This window comes from Bacillus rossius, chromosome 11, assembly GCF_032445375.1.
Source record: "Bacillus rossius redtenbacheri isolate Brsri chromosome 11, Brsri_v3, whole genome shotgun sequence".
Taxonomy (NCBI): domain Eukaryota; kingdom Metazoa; phylum Arthropoda; class Insecta; order Phasmatodea; family Bacillidae; genus Bacillus; species Bacillus rossius.
Window position 1 is genome coordinate 3,121,102 of NC_086338.1, and position 18,184 is coordinate 3,139,285.

General features: G+C 39.0%; 1 protein-coding gene across 5 annotated transcripts in view; it reads left to right on the forward strand.

Annotated features, from left to right (window-relative positions):
* Positions 1-18,184, forward strand: part of LOC134536567 (retinol-binding protein pinta-like) — a 45,166-nt gene that overhangs the window by 10,422 nt on the left and 16,560 nt on the right. For 3 of the 5 annotated variants that reach the window (XM_063376318.1, XM_063376316.1, XM_063376319.1), the window contains exons 2-4: positions 1,810-1,905; positions 11,240-11,341; positions 13,439-13,598. In XM_063376318.1, the coding sequence (XP_063232388.1) occupies positions 1,881-1,905; positions 11,240-11,341; positions 13,439-13,598 (287 nt within the window). In that variant the 5' untranslated portion in view covers positions 1,810-1,880. Of the gene's footprint in view, positions 1-1,703; positions 1,906-11,239; positions 11,342-13,438; positions 13,599-18,184 lie in introns of all 5 variants that reach the window. The other 2 variants (XM_063376317.1, XM_063376320.1) reach the window with 2 other exon arrangements.

An 18,184-nucleotide genomic window follows, 5' to 3' on the forward strand; every position in this document is an offset into this window, starting at 1 on the left:
TATATATTATTCTTACTTAGGAAGTTGCTCTTAGCTGTTTGTTTAGTATTAATAATTAAATATTTTGGCGTTTTGTTTGGTGATGAAATGGTTATTTGATGTGATTATCTGTGTTGCATGTAATCTTATGTAGATAATGTGTTTAAAGTTATTCTCACTCTCAGTAATGTTCAAACGAAAGCCGATTATTACATTACAAAACCCGGTTACGAAAAAAAATCAAAACTGCTTTTGTAATTCTCAACATCCCCAGAAGCTTAAGCTACGTACTGAAATACGTTACTTCTGGTATTTGCTTCTCGCAAAATCTTCATTGTATCATTCTATGCCTTTCAAGAATGCGTGTTTTTAAGTAAATTTCTGTTTTCAAAATTGGCTTCATGAAAACCATCTAAACTAATCCTGGAATTGCCATATTCATATTAACATTATTTCAGTTATTTTACTTTTATAACCTTCTTAATCGTCTATTTGTTCTTCAGCCATTTTTAAGATTCGTGGTGACGGAAACTGTTGACATTTCCGTTTTTGCTACGCACTATTTTGATTGGCCGTTTTGCATCCAATATTCAACATATTATAAAACCCGTTTTTGTGCAAAATATTTCGAGTTTCTTTAGAGATACAATCACAGACTTAATAAAATATTCCCTTTTATCAACCTTATTAGGATTTAAAATATAAAAACACTAGCTGCCCGACCCGGCTTCGCACGGCTATACTAATGGAAAAAGAATTATGCCACATCTCCCATTTACAGTAATGGTAAATAATAAAAAATTCCGTGAAAATTTATTACAATGCTGTATAATGTACCGATGGTTTCCCGACTCGTGCACGCAACATAAAACTGATGTACCCGTACTTCGCTACGGCAGTCTACAGGCAGATCACTCTTGCGCCGCTCATAATACATGCCCCTCGTTGTGGGTACGCCACTGCCGCGCGATGCCTGTTGCCATGGAGACGCAGAAGGCATGAACAATGCAAAATACTGTTCTCATGCAGACAAAGTACCCACTGTTGCCTGGTTTTAACCACCTATGCTATGGGATCTAATTTTCGGAAAATGTCATCCTGCGTAACATAAGGAACATTACTGTGAAGTTTCAAGTCTGTAAAATATATATACTTGAAAAAAAAGGGCAATTTTTGATATTTAAAGTACTTGCAAAATTTCAACGGTGATGAGGACTGCACTAACAATGAAATAGCCGTTGCCATAGAGACGAATGAAGCATCAACAAAGCAACAGCCGTTGCCATGGTGATTTCCTACCAAAAACAGGAAATAAAAAAAAATTTAGGGGTGGACTACCCCTAACATTTAGGGGGATGAAAAATAGATGTTGGCCGATTCTCATAGATACCGGATAAGCACAAAAAATTTCATCAAAATCGGTCAAGCCGTTTCGGAGGAGTATGGCAACGAAAACTGTGACACGAGAATTTTATATATTAGATGTAAAACAATCGTCTTTTTTATGTAAATTACTGATACACAACTTATTATTTCCGTAAATATTGTTCATATAAATGATAAAACTTTATCAAACAAAACTCATGAGCTCTCCACTACAGAACGGAGATTTAAAAAAATTCTTTATTCGTGTGAATGTCAACTTGAGAAATGCAACGATCAACGCCTGCTAGTAACAACTCGTGATTACAAGAGCTAGGCTTATCAGTGCAGTTGTCGAACAGGGTCCCAGGTGTAGCCCGGAGCTGAGCTGGGTCGGCCGCGCTTGGCGGCTGCTCCTATCAGCGAGAGATAAGACAAGGCCTGTGCTTGTTTGGGCGGGCACACCAGGTTCCTGAGGCTACCTGAGAGCTTCCGGGCGGCGCGGGTGTTCGAGGCAGTGTCTGCAGGGAGCGACCCAGATGGAAGCCTGCGACACGCTCCCAGGTGAGCACCGCCAGCACCCGTCCGTCCCCCAACCGCCTACCCTCCATCCGTCCATCACCCGTCACCTGTCCGTCCGCTACCCGTCAATCCCGTCATTCCACCAACCGCCTACCCTCCATCCGTCCACCATCCGTCACAGTCCGTCCGCTATCCGTCAAGCCCGTCAATCCCGTCAATCCACCAACCGCCTACGATCCATCCGTTAGTCGCGCGTCCGTCCAAAATCCGTCACCTGTCCGTCCGCTACCCATTAATCCGTCACCCGTCTGTCCTCCATGCGTTAGTCGAGCGTCCGTCCACCATCCGTCATCCGTTCGTCCGCTATTCGTCAATTCCAAATGGTCAACCTATTCACAACACTCCTTAAGTCCATTACAAAAATTTCCCACTTGTATACTACCAGCTGAATAGAAGGCATATATTTTGAATAAAACTTCCATTGTAAATGTATATTAGTTCGTCAATCACGTAAGATAAACACTTAGAAATCGTTCAACTATTTTTTTATGTGTATCATCTTAGGTCTAGGTATGTGGCATTTGGTTGGAGTAATTTCGTAAATGTGTCGGAAGTAAAGGAACGTAAATGTGTAACAGACGGTGCTGCAATATATGGCAAATAGCGCAAACCAAAGTTTACATCGGCAAAGGGAAACTTTGTTGTTTTAACTGTTTAATGAATTTTAACCAGATGGGCAGTTTTAAAAAAAATCACTGTCTACAATCAGGTATCAAAGCCGAGGTTAAGTGTTTTTTTTAAATTCATTTTCTCTTTTATCGGAGCAGTTTATAATTGTTTAAAATTTCCATTTTCTTAGCGTATGTTTTGATACTAGACTTATCGAACGTGCTGGTTGCTATCTGCGTGTTGTGGTGGCAAGCCACAATTACGATTCAGGCAGCGAATTCTAGCTGCGGGTGCGAAAAGTGCATGGGGTATGTGCGTCCAGAAATGTATGTAATTGAAAACATATTTCGTGAATAGATATCACGTTCGGCATGGATCATCGTAGCGCACTGCCGAATGGTATTTAAGGCCGACTTTACAAACTACGTAAGAAACTCAAGACGCCAACAGTTCAGTAACCTAATTTTAGAGTACCGGTTTACTTACCAAGCAAGGCGCGATTACGCCACGCAAGTATTGTAACTTCCAACTGTTTGGCGTTTTGGCTTGCGTTTTGGAAGGCCATGTTCAGAATATCATAAAAGACTAAGAAATTATGTGCGTATAAAAGCTACAATGTTATTTTTACTATAAACATAACATTTTGTTTTGTTGAACTTTCGTACAGTGAAAAGAAAATAACACTTTTAAATAATATAACAGTAAATTTAACGTTTTTTTCATGATAAACATATCTGAACAAAAAAAAAAGCCCGGGAGATAAATTATTTTTTCAACTTTTCTACAATTTCAAGTGGCCGGGTTTGTGGTTTGTGGTTTGCGATTCGCTTGCTTATAAACGCTTTGAGATTCTTGTATTTATGGCTTGTTGCATTATTATGTCGTAGCATTTCTTACGTATTTGATGAACCCAGTATAATGTGTTATAAATACATAGTTTGTGATACGAATTCATTCCTGGAAGTTTTTGTATAAATTGAGTAACTGAGTATTAATAATAATTCTGTAATTGATATGTCATTTAAAAATTATGTTTCATTCATTTTGATTTGTTTTTAATTCATTTAAAATTTATACATATGAAATTAACGAGTTGATTATGAAACAAACAAAATAAGTTCCTCAAATATAATGACTTCCTAAATATATAATATTTTGCTCATTTTATTTTTAATTTAAAGAGATGGGTAAATCAAAAGCAGATAATCATTCGAGAATACAGGCAGTAAAAGCTTGTAAAACAATTATTGCAAACTGGAGAGGCAAAAAACGTTGTTACATAGCACTGTGTTCGAGGTAACTGCACATTATAAATACCATTTATGTATCTCGATACGTTTCTGTTTCAAATATCAAACTTTAAAACGTGTTCAAATGCAAGTTAAAAACATATTATGGAAGCAGCTAAACAATTACCTAAACCAACTCCAAAACCCTTTGAGATAGTTAAGGTTGCCGACAATACCTTGCAAACATATTAGAGGTTATAATTTCATCCGTCCGTCAAAATGTAAAGCTTAAGGCCCGTTCTGCAATGACAGATGTAGACACGATCTTTCATAAAGCCCCAAAGGAAAAAAAATCGTTTTGACAGGTGAACGTGGAGGCCAGCGAAAAAAAAAAAAAGCTCTGACGTCTCGACCATAATCCAACGGTCAGGGACTTGTACGTTCAACCACTCTCGTACGAAGAGATTCCGATGGGGAGGGGTTCAAACCTGTTGCTAAATACAGTTTGCTGGTTCAACATCTGCTAATTGGGGGGGGGGGGGGGGGGAAGAGTCATTCTTTCTCGCGCATGCTCTTGTCTAAAACTGTTCTGAGTTACTGTTCAGTTGTGACCTTGAACCAACACACTACAACGGTTACAGCTGTTGCTATTTGATTGGCTAATACAGTGCAGTGCAGTGCAGTGCAGTGCAGTGCAGTTCGGTGCGGTGTTGTTTACTGTTGCTATAATTACAGTTTTTGAAGGTATGAAAACGGTTAAATTGTTCGAGGCTAGTAGGAAGGCTTTTGTGTAAACGATGAATTGATGTGAATCTTTTAGTTAGTGTGCTTTTAGTTATCATCTTAAAAATGTATTTTTGGCTCGGTGTCTGTCATACCTTTGAAAGTGTTCTTTTCGCTATGTAAAGTGTACACTATGTAGTGTACGACAAGTTGCGTTCTTTTGGCGAGTAAGCAAAGAGCACACAATGGAGAATGAAGAAGAGATGGTTGAAAAAAATTTAAACGAACTTAAAGTGAATGAAATACAGTTTGAACTAGCAAAAAGAGGGAAAAATAAAACTGGTAAAAAAGAAGTGTTAATGGATAGGTTGAAAAATGCTCTTGTCGAATAAGGCTGTGACCCTGAAAATTTCATGTTTGTTATTAATCCGAGACATCAGAATGACAATACCAGTGAAAGTGATAAAGATGTACAGAACCTAAAAGGGGAAAACGAGCTGCTCAAAAAATTGGTTGTGTCAATGGAAAATGAACTGGAATTACAAAGGATTAAAAATTAATATTTAGAAGAAAAAGTTCAAGCCCTAGAATTAGCAAACCGAATGATGATCGGTAATCAGCTAGACAACATTGATAGTGTCACCGAAAAAATATTTAGGAAAAGTAGTTTTGCAGATGTGCTAAAAATAAAAAAATAAACCAATAGCTGATGAAGAAGTTCTGATTATTAAGCCGTAACAAAAACAAGAGTGTATCAAAACTCGAGAAGAGTGCAAAACAAATATAAGACCAACCCAGCTGGAAGTCGGGATCGAAAGTATGAAAAACACAAAGCAAGGAGGCATAATACTCACATGTAAGAAAAATGATGGAATAGGGAAACTAGAGAAGGAAATAACAAATAAGATGGGTGAATGTTATAGTGTAAAAGTTTTAGAAAAGAGAAAACCAAGATTGAAGGTATATGGGATATCTGAAGAACTGACGAAGAATGAGATAGCACAGTGCCTCGCTAAGCAAAATCAGCTCTTGACAGGAGAAATCAATGTTATATTAGTAAATAAATACAAAAATAGGTACATGGCTGTGTTGGAAGTAGACAGTACGACATTTGAAAAAATCATGACTCTGAATGCGGAGGAGAGGAGACTGAACATTGGTTGGGACAAATGCTGGGTAACAGAAGATGTTGCAGTAAGAAGGTGCTATAAATGTTGGGGATACAATCACAAAGCTGAGGTGTGTAAAAACATACAAGCGTGCAAGACATGTGGTAGCAATGGTGGCCACAAGAGTGATGAATGCAAAAGTGGTGAAAAAAGATGTATCAACTGTAGCAAAGTAAATGAAAAATTACAGAAAGGACTTAATGTGAATCATGCCGCAGATTATCCCATCTGCACCGTGTACCAATACAAAGTTGAGCTATACAGAAAACATGTACAGTATACATTATAGCAACCCGAATCAGGTTCTGATGAAAACAGTTGTCAGCTAAATGTTGAGATTGAATTAGAGCACAAACTAAAACCTTTGAAGACATACCCAATGAAGGTCTACAAATTGTTTATCTCAACATATGTGGTCTACTAAGGCATAAAGAAGAACTTGAACTTTTAATAATGAAAGTAAACCCACCTGTGATATGCCTGACGGAAACGCATCTTACAGAAGAAATTGAAGATGTAGAAATACTCATAGGAGGATACGAATGTGTAAGAAATGATTCTACCTCAAGACATACTGGGGGAGTAGCTGTGTACGTTAAAATCGGCTTAGTTCTATGTCAATAAGTAGTGCATCATTGTGTACATAAAGAGTACTGGATTCTAGAGTGTGAGATTAACAGTGGAGGTGACAAATTTAAACTATTTCTATTGTGTAAATCTCCCAGTGGTCATGTAGCTACCTTCATGGATTATTTTGATAGTATGCTATAATACTTGGTGGACGCAGGAAAAAGAACTCAGGTGATTGGTGATTTCAATATAGACTGGTTAAGTGATAGTTGTTACACTAACAGACTTAAAAGAAGTGTCAGTCTTACTGGTTTGAAGATATGATATGCAGTTGGTGAATATGTCTCTTGAGCAGGGCTATGTACCTAAGGAAATGAAGATAGCCACAATCATTCCTGTGCCAAAAAAACAAAATGCAATCAAGGGAGAAGATTTTAGACCCATTAACATGTTACCGATGCTAGAAAATGTGTTGGAAAAAGTTGTGTACACTCAACTCCTGAAGTTCTGTAAAGATAATCATATATTAATAAGCAATCAGTCTGGCTTTCGGGAAAATCACTCAACAGAACAGTCCAACATGTCATTAACGACTGGAAATTGAAGCAAGATAATAAAATGAAGACAGTTGCAGTATTCCTGGACTTGAAAAGAGCCTTCGATACGGTTGACCGTTGTATACTAATTAAGAAGTTGGAGATATATGGCTGGGGTGGAACAGTTATACAGTGGTTGAAAAGTTATTTAAACTATAGGTACCAAGTTGTTAAAAATGGTGAGTCAGTTTCAGAAAAACTTAAAATCGATTATGGAGTTCCCCAAGGCAGTGTATTAGGGCCATTGTTGTTTCTTCTTTATATACATGACATTAAGAATGTAATAAAAAAACTGTGAGATTCATCTATTTGCTGACGATACATTAATTTATTGCTCAGCAAAGGTTACATGTGAAGCTATTGAAAAAACAAATGAAGATATGATATGCATCAAAAACTGGCTTTGTGAAAACAAACTCAAATTGAACATATCGAAAACCAAATGTATGATTATAGGTGCAGAGAATGGTCCTAATCAAGAAATAGTGATAGGTGAAGAAGGAACAATTGAGCGTGTGTCAAAATATAAATATCTTGGTGTTCTCATAGACAACTTTTTGACAATGAGGCCACATGTAGAATCAGTAATTAAAAAGGTAGCTCGTAAGGTGGGCATATTAACGAGGCAAAGTAAATTAACAGTGTATAATTCCATCATACTACCTCATCTAAACTACTGTGCTTCTGTCATGCACTTTGCAGATCAAAGCTACTAAGCCAGATTGCAAGTATTACAGAACAGGGCAATGCGAGCTATACTGTTGAAAGACAGGTACGAGAAAATTAATGTTATGCTAGAGGAATTGTGTATGCTAAGTGTCCGTGAATTTATTTATTACAATTGTACGATTTTTATATATAAGATTAATATTGGAGCCTTGCCAAAATATTTAAGCAATAGGTTAGAAAAAAATTCAAATGTACATTCTTATGCCACACGTAATTGCAATAAGTTCCATTTGCAATATAGGAGGACTGCTTCAGCTCAATAGTCAATCTATGCTAAAGGTCTCCAGGAATACAACAATTTGCCAGTTTACATTCGAGAATGTACACATTTAAAAATATTCAGGAAACACGAAACTATTTGTTATGCAAAAGACAGCATTGACTTGAATACCACCTTATAAGTCGGATGGTGTATATATGTATACCAAGGTATTTCGTATGTATATGATGTTATAATGTTGTCAGTATTGGATGTATGAAACCTATGTTTTATTTTTATGTGATTATGTTAGTCTCTGTGCTATTAACCACAATAAATAAATAAATAAATAAAATCCTATACCTGGGACGTTGTTAGATGTTTAGAGTTGTAAAGGAAGGATTTAGGGGGCGGCGTGGAGCGCAGAGCTCGGCGGTGGCTGGCAGTGGCTGGCAGTGGCTGGCAGTGTCTCTGGCAGTGGCTGGCAGTGGCTGGCGGTGGCTGGCAGTGGCTGGCAGTGGCTGGCAGTGGCTGGCAGTGGCTGGCAGTGGCTGGCAGTGGCTGGCAGTGTCTGGCAGTGTCTCTGGCAGTGGCTGGCGGTGGCTGGCAGTGGCTGGCAGTGGCTGGCAGTGGCTGGCGGTGGCTGGCGGTGGCTGGCGGTGGCTGGCGGTGGCTGGCAGTGGCTGGCAGTGGCTGGCAGTGGCTGGCAGTGGCTGGCAGTGGCTGGCAGTGGCTGGCAGTGGCTGGGGGAAGCCTACGATTAACTCGTCCTTCTGGACATACCCGAATACTCACGTTGGCAAGCCTTCTTTTCACAGACGAGAGAGCCAAATTCGAAGTTCCCCGAAGTTCATGCTCGCTTTTTTTTTCCGTACCACAAAAGGTGTATTTATTTGGGGGAAACCGTTTACATGATCTTTATCGTTTACAGTATCTTTAATGTAGCTATCCTAACCAAATCAACCGTCCACAATGTTTTAAAGTATTTATAATGTAGCTAACCTAACCTAATTTACTATTAGTTATCATGAGTTGTATATTTATTTACAACTAGCTGCAATACCCGGCGTTGCCCGGGCTGAACACAGGGTGTAGTTAGTAATTGTCTTCTTAATTTGAATGTCAAGTGTGAAAATTAATTTATATCACTTTCAGATCCCGACAGACGTTGTTCTGCCAGTTTATAGTTATTTACCTGGTCTGTATGAAATTTAGGCTTTATAAAGCAATATACAAAAAAGCTGAAAAATAAGAGATTACTAATATTGAAAAGATTCCATTATCTAGCTAATGCTCGGCCTGCATTCCAATGCCTCATTCAGTTTTGTTTTGTAATATGTTTGAAGTAGTTCCACATATACAAATCACCTATCCATCTAAGTTATATATATTTATCTCTATCTACATCGATATACATCTATGTATCTCTCTATCTCTATTTATCTTTTTATATCTACATATATACTTCCCACTATCTCTATATCGTCTATATATAAGTCTCTATATAGCTCTATACATACATAGGTATATCTCTTTATCTAACCCATTTCATTCTCTATACCTCGCTCTATCTCAACTTATCTCTCCGTCTCTATCTCACTATATATATATTATGTCACAACTTTTCCAAGATAAAATAATAAAATTTCAAAAATATTTTTTTGACGTGACAACGTCTAATAAATCGATGAACGCCGGCTGCATGCACGAAAAAGTGTCCCACTACGGATGTCCCACTACGGATGTGTCCTGTCTGCTCATTGTACGCATGCGTGGCATCTCTCTTCATGCTCATTGTACCTACGCATGCGTGGCATCTCTCTTCCACTCGATTGGAACAACCATCGATTTGACTTTTCAATCATATTTTCGTCGTTTGAATTATTAATATTATGTAATTTAACGATCGTCCACCGATTTTCAGCACAATCGGTACGGTTATTTAAAAGTAATGTTGAATATTCAAATACGTTTTGAACCAACAATGGTGTTTTACAGTTACACATAATAATTCAAATTACACCCGGGATCTTTTGCACAATGTTTCAAAAAAAATATTGTAACACTTTATAAATAAGTTTGGTGTATTTGGGATGCGTATTTGTTATAAAATCGTGGCAGCTGCGAATTTATTTTTTACTTTTAAAAATTAATACGGCGCACGCAACATTTCAAAAGTAATAAATATATTTGAATTAATGAATGCAAATAAAAATAAATTTATTAATTCAATTGTACATTTCTTTTCACTCCTTTGTGTTTGTATCCATACAAATTAGTGATAATTCAATAAAAATGATTCATTTTTATTCATAAAATTATGCAAAGGTAGATTTTATCATACAAAAGATAGAAAAATTTAAAAAAAAAAAAAATAATTCTTCCTCAAAGAATAGAATATTTTTAATGCCTAACTGGTTTGGTTGCAAAAACCTATTACGGCTCAGTCTCAGGCCGAATGATATTTCCTTTTCTTCTGGATCAATAATTTCATCAATGTTTTGTTATGACGTTGTCACGTTAAACTATCGTCCGTAAACCGACTTGACAGACAACCAATTTTTTGAATACTATAGATATTTCTCTACTTACACTGAAAACAGAGTTTCTAAATTATATATATATGTGTGTGTGTGTGTATCACTGTCTCTTTTTTATATTTAAATAACTTGTGTCATGCGTGCGCACTTATACAACAAAAACAGACGAAGTTCCGCTATATAAAATGAAATACACATTTTTTGACAGGATTCGTGCTCCAACTATTGAAAAGTAGTTATACCGTCTCAGTAACCTTCATGGGCATGCGCATAACAAATCACCAAAATTTCATCGCAATCGGATGAATGGTATAGGAATGCATACGGCACAAACAAACGAAAATTAAAGACATGACAAACGTATCAAACGATGGTGCGTTTAAAATTCAAGGCAACTCTATCTATTGACGAAGTTAAGAACAAAACTGTTATTAGCGCCTTTATTTTGCTAGCCGCTGCAAGCTCCACTAAGTGGACTGGTCTCACCAAGGAGAAAAATATTAATTTGCCAGACCTTACTATGTGTATGATCGTGTGTCAGACATAGAGAAAGGATACTCACTCACTATGTATTTGTATGTCTATGACCTATGATTTTTTCTGTTATAAAATGAAATTATCACTTTTTCACTCCCTTAGGGATGGAATTTAATATTAATATGGGGTCTTTGTGTTAATCCAGGTTATAAGCTAGCTGTAGGCCAAATTTCATTCAAATCCATTCAGTAGTTTTTACGCGAAAGAGTAACCAACATCCATCCATCCATCCATACTTACAAACTTTCGCGTTTATAATATTAGTAGGATGAACAATAAAAAACCGAAGATGCACGATCGGGGGTTTGGCTCTCTCGTCTGTTGAAAGAAGGCTTGCCAACGTGAGTATTCGGGTATGTCCAGAAGGACGAGTGAATCGTAGGCTTCCCAGTGGCTGGCAGTGGCTGGTGCGCAGGCGCGGAGCGGGTGCTCGGCCATAGCAGCGAGGCCAGCTGCTGCGAGGTGCTCAGGACGCAGGCCTGGCTGCGCCGCCAGACACACCTGCACGCCCGCACAGGTGAGCGTCCCCCTCCACTCCCCCCTCCCCAACACTCAATACCTACTCATTCCATATCAGTAAACATTATACTGTGCGTTTGTTCTCAATCTTGGAATCTCCGAAAGTTCTTCACCGGTTGTTTTGAAATCTTGACACAACGTTGCATTCGAATGCACTCTTTTTGTATATACATATGTCAAACCTATGACAGGTAAAAATATAGATTATATATAGGTATATAATATATATATATATATATATATATATATATATATATATATATGAATGTTTGTGTGTTAGTCTTCTGTTTTGTAAAGATAAATATACTTATAGATAGGTAGCTATAGACATAGAGAGATAGAGATAGGAAAATATACAGATATATATATATATATATATATATATATATATATATAGAAAGAGAGAGCAAGGGATATATTTAGATATTGAGAGATATAGATAGGGATACAGATATAAACACAGATTCATAGGGAGAGAGAGTGCTATGAATGAATATGGATATAGATAGATAATATATAGTGAGGAATATAGAATTAAGAGAGGTAGGGAGTTATAGAAAGATTTAAATATAAATATAGTGATATTTATAGAGGGACATATATAGAGAGATAGAGATGCTTTGTTTATGTTTGCCATTATATTAATAGGAAGGTGAATATGTGTAGTACTTATATTTGATACTATTGATGTTTCCATCTCTTCGAGAAATATATAGGTACATAAAGTTTGGAAGCACTAAAAAAAGTTATATTTTGTTGTTTATATAACAGACTTCGTGATAAAACAACCCTTTTTAAAATGCTATTTATTTTTATTTTTCGTTACTTACTTCCTTTTAGTCGGTGGTTTTTCAAAATTTTTATTTAATCCTTTTAAGATTACAACGCTTACATCCATCGTGTGTATTTTCAAAAATTTTAATTTTGGTTTTTTTTACGACTATTTAATTGGGGAGTATCATATTTATTTTGCTTCTAATATTTCGAGGTTTTGCACTTGAATTTAAATAATTTTATGACACAACAATGTTTATTTGTTCATTAATGGTTTTTCTATACCTAACATGTCTTTATCTAATGGTTTTTATGAACATAAGGGCATATTTCTATGCCTGTCCTAGCATTTATTGAGAACATGAAATAATGTGGTATATATTTTTTGACCGTTCGTACGTAGCTTTTTATCTTGAAACTATTTTAAGTATATCACTCATAAATAAATGAAAATTATGTTTCCCCCAAATAACAGAAACCTGCGTACTTTAGGTTTATAGGAAAAATTATTTATTATTGATTTACAAATAATAGGTCTATGTCAAAAATGAAGAGTTTCTCGACAAAGTCTACACACAAACGGTTGATTCAAAACTGTATACCACACAATTCAATGCTTTCAATGCATGCTAGGAGTGACACAGAAATTAACTTTTAAGTTCCGGGAAACTATTGAATAACGACTTCTTTTAATAGAAAATCAGTTTATAAACTATTAAATAGTTCCTTTTATGAATGTATTTTAAATCGTTTGCAAAAACACCAAATATTATTAAAAAAATATTTTAGAATACTTCGCCCTCAAGGTCAATTTCTGTAAATTTATCACGATAGCTTTTTTGCAGTTTGTGATTCCTCAAAACCTTTGCCACCAAATGTTTACTAATTTTTTTTATACTTGCATGCTTTATGAAATCGAGGTCATTTCATAAAGTTGCGCGCAGTAACACACATGATGAGTAATGAGTCAGGAAGCAGCACACTGTCATATATATATAATTAATCAGAATTTGATCCACAAACTTATACTGCAAATTCATCAAAAAAATAAGTTTAAAAACATACATATGGCTTATAGGTAAAATACGCCTTTGAAGATGGAGCTTATAAAAAACTAGATTATTGCAAATACGAAGCAACAAATTTTGCAGTGGTTGTAGAACCTTGTGTAATTTAAGATTATTCAAGTTCTATGAGTTGCGCCTTAAATATTTTAATATTTCGAACCCGGGTTCTCTAAATTGATTTCTAAAAAGTTACTTCAAGTCGCAGTTATGCCATCTCCTACCAGTTCCTGCTCCATGTCGCGATGTCCCGACAGACGCCGGCAGCGTGCTGCGCTTCCTGCGAGGCTGCAAGTTCAACGAGGAGCGCACCAGGCACAAGCTCACCAACTTCTACGTCATGAAGGCAAAAGTTCCCGAGTGGTTCAGCAGCAGGGACCCGCTGCTGCCGCCGCTGCAGGAGATGCTGAACCTGGGGTGAGTGCACTCCGGCCATAGAGTAGACTATCTCAGTGCGCTCCGGCCATAGAGCAGTGATGATGTGGACTGTAGCTCAGTGCACTCCGGCCATAGAGCAGTGATGATGTAGACTGTAGCTCAGTGCGCTCCGGTCATAGAGCAGTGTGGATGTAGACTGTAGCTCAGTGCGCTCCGGTCATAGAGCAGTGTGGACGTAGACTGTAGCTCAGTGCGCTCCGGTCATAGAGCAGTGAGGATGTAGACTGTAGCTCAGTGCGCTCCGGCTATAGAGCAGTGAGGATGTAGACTGTAGCTCAGTGCGCTCCGGTCATAGAGCAGTGAAGATGTAGACTGTAGCTCAGTGCGCTCCGGTCATAGAGCAGTGAAGATGTAGACTGTAGCTCAGTGCGCTCCGGCCATAGAGCAGTGATTATGTAGACTGTACTTCAGTGCGCTCCGGCCATAGAGCAGTGAAGATGTAGACTGTAGCTCAGTGCGGTCCGGCCATAGAGCAGTGAGAATGTAGACTGTAGCTCAGTGCGCTCCGGTCATAGAGCAGTGAGGATGTAGACTGTAGCTCAGTGCGCTCCGGCCATAGAGCAGTGAGGATGTAGACTGTAGCTCAGTGCGCTCCGGCCATAGAGCAGTGAGGATGTAGACTGTAGCTCAGTGCGCTCCGGTCATAGAGCAGTGTGGATGTAGACTGTAGCTCAGTGCGCTCCGGTCATAGAGCAGTGAGGATGTAGACTGTAGCTCAGTGCGCTCCGGCCATAGAGCAGTGTGGATGTAGACTGTAGCTCAGTGCGCTCCGGCCATAGAGCAGTGTGGATGTAGACTGTAGCTCAGTGCGCTCCGGCCATAGAGCAGTGTGGATGTAGACTGTAGCTCAGTGCGCTCCGGTCATAGAGCAGTGAGGATGTAGACTGTACCTCAGTGCGCTCCGGTCATAGAGCAGTGATTATGTAGACTGTACTTCAGTGCGCTCCGGCCATAGAGCAGTGAAGATGTAGACTGTAGCTCAGTGCACTCCGGTCATAGAGCAGTGAGGATGTAGACTGTACCTCAGTGCGCTCCGGCCATAGAGCAGTGTGGATGTAGACTGTAGCTCAGTGCGCTCCGGCCATAGAGCAGTGAGGATGTAGACTGTAGCTCAGTGCGCTCCGGTCATAGAGCAGTGATTATGTAGACTGTACTTCAGTGCGCTCCGGCCATAGAGCAGTGAAGATGTAGACTGTAGCTCAGTGCACTCCGGTCATAGAGCAGTGAAGATGTAGACTGTACCTCAGTGCACTCCGGTCATAGAGCAGTGTGTATGTAGACTGTAGCTCAGTGCGCTCCGGCCATAGAGCAGTGTGGATGTAGACTGTAGCTCAGTGCGCTCCGGCCATAGAGCAGTGTGGATGTAGACTGTAGCTCAGTGCGCTCCGGCCATAGAGCAGTGTGGATGTAGACTGTAGTTCAGTGCGCTCCGGCCATAGAGCAGTGTGGATGTAGACTGTAGCTCAGTGCGCTCCGGTCATAGAGCAGTGATTATGTAGACTGTACTTCAGTGCGCTCCGGCCATAGAGCAGTGTGGATGTATACTGTACCTCAGTGCGCCCCGGCAATAGAGCAGTGATTATGTAGACTGTACTTCAGTGCGCTCCGGCCATAGAGCAGTTATGATGTAGACTGTAGCTCAATGCTCTCCGGCATTGAGTAGTGAAGATGTAGACCTATTCATTATGGCACTTTAGTAATAGAGTAGTAATGATGTAGAGTTATTGTCGTTCTGGTGCTCCAGCTGTAATGTAGTGATGGTGTACACTGACTCTCGTTATTGCGCTGTGTATCAGTGCACTCCACTGGTGTATTCTCTTGAAACACGACCTTGCAAAAGTGGTGTAGTCCTCTGAGGAACATCCTCTCAGACATTGGATTTTTCCCCTGAGGCATATTTTCTCATGATTTGAGAGGACTGCTGAGGCCCGTTCTCTTAAAGATGGAGTGGACCACTGATGCCCGTCCTCCAGCCAGTTAAGTGGTCTTCTGAGGCCTGTCTTATCAGCCAGTTAAGTGGTCCCTTAAAACTTATCTTATAGCTAGTCTAGTGGTCCCCTGAAACTTGTCTTTTAAGCCAGTGTGGTGATCCCCTGAAGACCACCCTCACAGCCAGTGGTTTAGGCCCCTTAGGCCTGACCTCTCAGACAGTGGAGTGATCACTTGAGACCGCTCCTCTTAGCCAGTGGAGTGATCCTATTAGGCCTGTCCCTCAACAAAATAAATAATCCCCAGGAGTCCGTCCTCACAGCCAATGGAGTGGTCCCCTGAGGCCTCTCCGCTCAGCCAGTCAAGTAACTTTGAGGCCCATTCTCAGCCAGGAGTGAGGTCACCTGTTCTCTGTTAGTTGAGTGGTCCCATGTAGCCCATCCTCTAAGACAGTGGAGTGGTCCCCTGAGATCCGTTATCTCAGGCATTGAAGTGGTCCTTGGGGCTACTCCTCTCAGCCAGTTGAGTTATCCACTAGTGTCGTCCTTTTAGCCATTAGAGTTTTACCCTGAAGCTTTCCTCTCTGCAAATTAAGTGTTCCCCTGAGGCCCAACCTTTCAATCATTGGAGTGTTCCACTAAATTACGTGCTCTCAGCCATTGGAGCGGTCGCTTGGCCATCTCCTTCATCTAGTTGAGTGGTCCCCTGAGTCCCATCCTCTTAGCCATTCATGCAGACAATGGAGTGGTCACCATAGGCCCATCCTTTGTCAGTGGAGGTGACCCCTGAGGACCATCCTTCTAGCCAGTCGAGTAGTACCCTGAAGTACATCCCCGCAGCCAGTTGAGTCATCCCCCAAGTCCCATTGGTTCCTTGAGACATGTGCTCGAAGCCAGCAGAATTCTCTCATAAAACTCTTTATCTCAGGCAGTGAGTGTTACCACGAGTCCCGTCCTCTCTGCCAGTGGAGTAGTCCCCTGAATCCTGTCCTCTCACACAGTGGATTGGTCCACCGAGTTCCATCCTCTCGGCCAGATAATTGGTCCCCTAAATTTCTAACTCTCAGCTACTAGAGTCGTCCCATAAAGCCCGTTCTTGGATCGTTATGTTTGTAGTCAGGTAGTTTGGCCTTATAGTTGACATCTGATGTATATCCTGACATTGAACATGGCCTGGCCTCGTGGTCCGAAGACACTTGGCCTATATCCCTAACATTGTACAAGACCTGGTTGGAAGGTATTCAAAGTATCGAAAAATTAGACTTCCATGGTAGGCATAGCAAAAACGTATTTATTTCGTCGGGCGGGTATCTTGTTTGGAGTCTTTATTTGTCGTAGAGAGAATTGTTAATAAACTCCACAAAAGGTAATAATTAACAGAATTTAATATTTATTCTAAGTTTTATTTACTCTTATCACTGTTAATTGGACCAAGGACGGGAATCTATCGAGTCAATCATTATTTTAATGATTATTGTTTTTTATTGTTTTCCGAATTTTTAACTAAATAATTACGCATTTACAAGATGGAGGTGAAGATGGCATCAGTAGCTTACTGACGGCTTGTAGATAAGGAAATTAAGTATCTTTTAGGACTTTTTCAACATTTTCATCAAATAAGTTATTTTTACGTAAACTTGTGTTTTCTTTGCATTCATCAGGAATCGAACCAAAGACAATTGATGGAAACAATTGGAGGCTGGTAGATGAGGAATTTACACCTCTTGGGTATTTTAAACATGTTTTATTGAATTATTTTTTCTGAAACTTCAATTTACGCATCGATCAAGGATAACCAAGGACATAAATCGATTGAATGGAAAATTCTTTTAATAAGCGAATTTTTTGATGAATTTTGGAATTTTCTTTCTGAATTTTTTGTCAAAAATTAAAGAATTTTAAGTTTACTGTCAAGGTCAAGGTCATGGCCTCGGTGGCGAAGGGCGGCTTTCTCTTATGGCTCTTGAGCTGCTTTTAGGATTTAAGAGTTTTTTTCAAAACAAACGTATTTTGAGATATTCATAATTTCTATTTATTTTTTATTTTTTGAGACCTAAAGCTAGAAATTTGCCCCCAAAACGGGAAATTTTCCCTCAAAATAGGGAAATATCTAGGAATTTTTAGTCATTTTGAGTTATTTGAGTCTAAGATGGCCGAATCCTTACGATTGGCAAGCCACTGCGACCAAAATCATGGTCTCATAAGAAATACATTGTGCTCGAACATAGATTTATATACTAAAAATAAACATAAATGCCTGGGCCAGAACCCAAACCCAGTATTACTGAAAACACTATTTTGTCGTGACAGCTACAGTTGTTTTAGTGCCCATTATACAAATTTACAAATATCTTTATCAAATATTACACAATTTATTGTGTTCCACTTACAAAAGAATTTTTACAGTGTAGTTCCGAAACTTGTGACTCAGTCACAGTTCTCACTCGTCGAGTTTATGTGGGTGTGACACGAATTCCTTAGCTTGGCTTCATCAGCTTACAGTTGACCCAGATGCGACTATTTTAAACATTGTATCAGGCCCGTAGCCAAGATTTTGTGAATAAGGGAGTCCAGTATAAGAATGCTATCATGTTTTATGAGTTATCTTTCTTTAGAATCTAATCTTAAGATATTCTC